The sequence below is a fragment of the Theobroma cacao genome, unplaced genomic scaffold, assembly GCF_000208745.1.
Source record: "Theobroma cacao cultivar B97-61/B2 unplaced genomic scaffold, Criollo_cocoa_genome_V2, whole genome shotgun sequence".
Taxonomy (NCBI): domain Eukaryota; kingdom Viridiplantae; phylum Streptophyta; class Magnoliopsida; order Malvales; family Malvaceae; genus Theobroma; species Theobroma cacao.
In genome coordinates this window covers 1-3,131 of record NW_017234935.1, presented here as the reverse complement: position 1 = coordinate 3,131, position 3,131 = coordinate 1, and the positions used below count along the sequence as shown (strand labels likewise).

The following is a 3,131-nucleotide window of genomic DNA, read 5'->3' as shown; positions in this document are numbered from 1 at the left end:
CATCCTCTAACTTAAGTTTCCCCTTTGAAGTATCAATCACATATGCCAAATAAGTCGGATACCCTTTTTGCACTAATTTCGAAGCTTTGATGGTCGAGATTACACAAGATGGTAATACTCGACGTTCCCCTACAAACACAATCTTTGCTCCCTCCAAATTCTAAAGAACAACTTCTTTTCGAAAACAATCCACGTTAGCCCGATGTGCAGTTAACCAATCCATACCCAATATTAAATCAAAATCCAAGATCTCTAGAGGAATTAAGTCACCCCTAAATTCTTCCTCACCTACCCTTACCCTACAGTCTTTATAACAAGTATTTCTAATCAACTGTTCCCCTAGAGGGGTATGCACTACAATTTCTCCCTTTAATGGTGACAGGTTTCTATAAGCAATTGATGCAAATGTCGTACTCACATAAGATCTATCTGAGCCAGAATCTATCAAAACATAAGCATCTTTATAAAATAAAGACATAATACCAGTCACTACTCCAGGTCGGACCCGTGCCTCATCTTCTATCACAGCGAAAACTCTTGTCGAAGTACGAGTTTGTAGTCTCGAAGGTGGATGTGTCGGGGTATTACTTTCCATACCGGACCGTATGGCTACTCCCTGTCTCGGTGGTAACCCAGAAGAATCTCTTCTCTGCATATCAGTGTGAGCTGGTGGAGATGATGCAACTACAGTGGCTCGTCCTAACCGTGGGCAATTACTTCTAATATGACCCGGCTGACCACAATGAAAACATAATGCAGGCCCCTACACAGCCCAACATGATAATTTCCACAATTTTTGCATCTGTCAGAACCTCCGGAACTCTTCCCAGAACCAATCATAGCAGATCTGCTAAACCTCGAAGGTCTTTGCTGTGATGGTGGAAATGGAGGTCGAGGAGATGTCACGGAAACAGAAGTAGTGCTCCCTAAAGTTGTTGAGTCCTTGCCTCTTTTTACTGGCTGACAATAAGACATACCAGGATTCCTCCTTTTTGCAAACTCAGTCTGAATCCTCTTATTCTCAATCGCGAGCTTCTTAGCCCGTAAAGCTATCTGTACGACCTCTTTATGTGGCTCCCTACGAGTCACTGTCATCCGCTCTCTAATCTCATTACGGAGCCCTTCCTCGAAATAACTGGCCTGATCCTGCTCAGATTTCACCAGATCTGGCACATATAACATCAACTCGTTAAAACGAGTCTCATACTCCTCTATAGTTAGATTCTCTTGTTTCAAACTCAGAAATTCTCTTTTCTTTTCTTTCTGATGAAAGTAAGTGAAATACTAACCATCGAATTCCTTGAGAAAATTGGACCATGTCTGAGGAGTAGTGGAACGGGACTTCACCGAATTCCACCAAGTACGAGCCCTCTTCTCTAATAATCTCGTAGCCACCATCAGCTTCATGTCGTCATCTAATCCCATATCAGAGAGAGTCTCTGAAACCTGATTAATCCAGTCCTTTGCCACAGTGGCATCCAACTCACTCGCGAAAGACACACAACGGAGCTGTCTAGCCTCCTTTAGCTTCTTAGAAATTGATACATCCTGTACCGGTGGTGCAACTAAAGGAGTAGCTGGAGGCACTATAGGTGGAACTTGACCAGTCTGAGCTTGACTAGCCATTGTAGTAAAAAAAGCTGCCAATGCCTGTGCTGCCTCGGTAGGCATGGCGGGAATACCAGTAGGTGGTTGAGGAGGTGGAGGAGGTGGAGGACTCTCAGCTTGCTCAACAGCAGGTGCTGCCCGAATGGTGGATGCAACTGATTCCTCCTCTACTGTATCTGGCTGATGACGTTGGGAACGACCTCTTCCCCTCTCAACCGATCTATTGAAAGGTGGGCGTCCGCGTCGAGGAGGCATTATAATCTATAAAAGAATACGAGCAAGTTTAGGTAACCTTAGGCTCTATATGCAGATGCATGCGTTCTATTGAACTTAACCTAACCTAACTTAATCGGGGGCCACACTGATATTGTAAATTTTTAAAACAACTTTAAAACTAAAAACTTTGATCTTTAAAACACAAAAGCTCTGATACCAATCGAATTGTCACAACCCGATACTCCCCTCGAGCCCGTGACAACCGTCGCGGTGTGCCGGTAGACATTCATTGCCCAGAATGTCAACCCAAAACCCCGCAAGGCTTTACTATCAATTTCTCTGTTCCCTTGTGAGCAACCATTGTCAAATATCATGTTCTAAAAACATTTTAAGCCGTTTCCAACTTAAAACAAATAAAATATTAATTTTTGTCTCACAGGGATATTTTGGATATTTTTCTCAAAAACTTTAAAACTGGCTAAAATGTAACATACAAGTACAAAAGACATAATTCATTATCAAAATGAGTTTAAAAGTCTAAAATCTTCATTTAAAACGAAATTACGGTTATTTGAATATAATAAGCAAATAAAAGAAATATTAAGTAAAATATTTTATTTTCTTATAAAACAATATTTATAGAGTTATACGTGAATAATTTTTATAGCGGAAAAGCTAAATAAATTTATACATACTGAAATATAATAAGCCAAAATATTTAATTTAATTTACAATAACAAGAGGGCCCTCGAATAAACAAAAGTAAAGAGGACTATGAACCTACGATTTGGAAAATGCAGATCCAACGGTAGTCCTCGATGAGATTAGCTATCTACAGTCTATACTGAACTTGAAATGGGTGGAAAGGAGGGTGGTGAGATTATAAAATCCCAATGAGTAAACAGACATCATCATAAATATCTAAAGTTAAGTACATGGAGACAATAAAGTAAATCATCGTAAACTGAGTCTCAACATTAGAATATATTTCATTTAAAATACGTAAAGAGGCTTATGAATCTCATAAAAACTAGACTTGTGCCATAAATCCATTCTCAGGGACACCTTGGCCGAGGCATCCTACCGAGACCGCCAAGGCTATTAAAATTCACATTTCACATAAATCATGTTTTTGTTTTGAAAACATAGCCATTCCTTGGCGTTGGCTGAGTTCCCCCTTACGTGGTGGTTTGGCGTGAAGTGAACCCTAAGCTTTACCCCAGGAGATACCCAACGTGCCTCTCCGTTCGAGGTAAGAATATAATGGGGTTTACTGTGCCCCTCTAAAAGGCTGGTCCACAGAAACT

The 3,131-nt window shown here is 40.6% G+C and overlaps 1 protein-coding gene across 1 annotated transcript; it reads right to left on the bottom strand.

The window, feature by feature from the left end:
• Positions 1-483: 483 nt before the first annotated feature.
• LOC108663971 (vasodilator-stimulated phosphoprotein-like) lies at positions 484-1,863 on the bottom strand (the record flags this gene model as incomplete). Its single annotated transcript, XM_018129897.1, has 2 exons — positions 1,468-1,863; positions 484-733 (listed from the first exon to the last, which is right to left on the bottom strand). Coding segments are annotated over exons 1-2 (646 nt in total), but the record flags the coding sequence as incomplete, so codon positions are not given.
• Between the last annotated feature and the right edge of the window lie 1,268 nt (positions 1,864-3,131).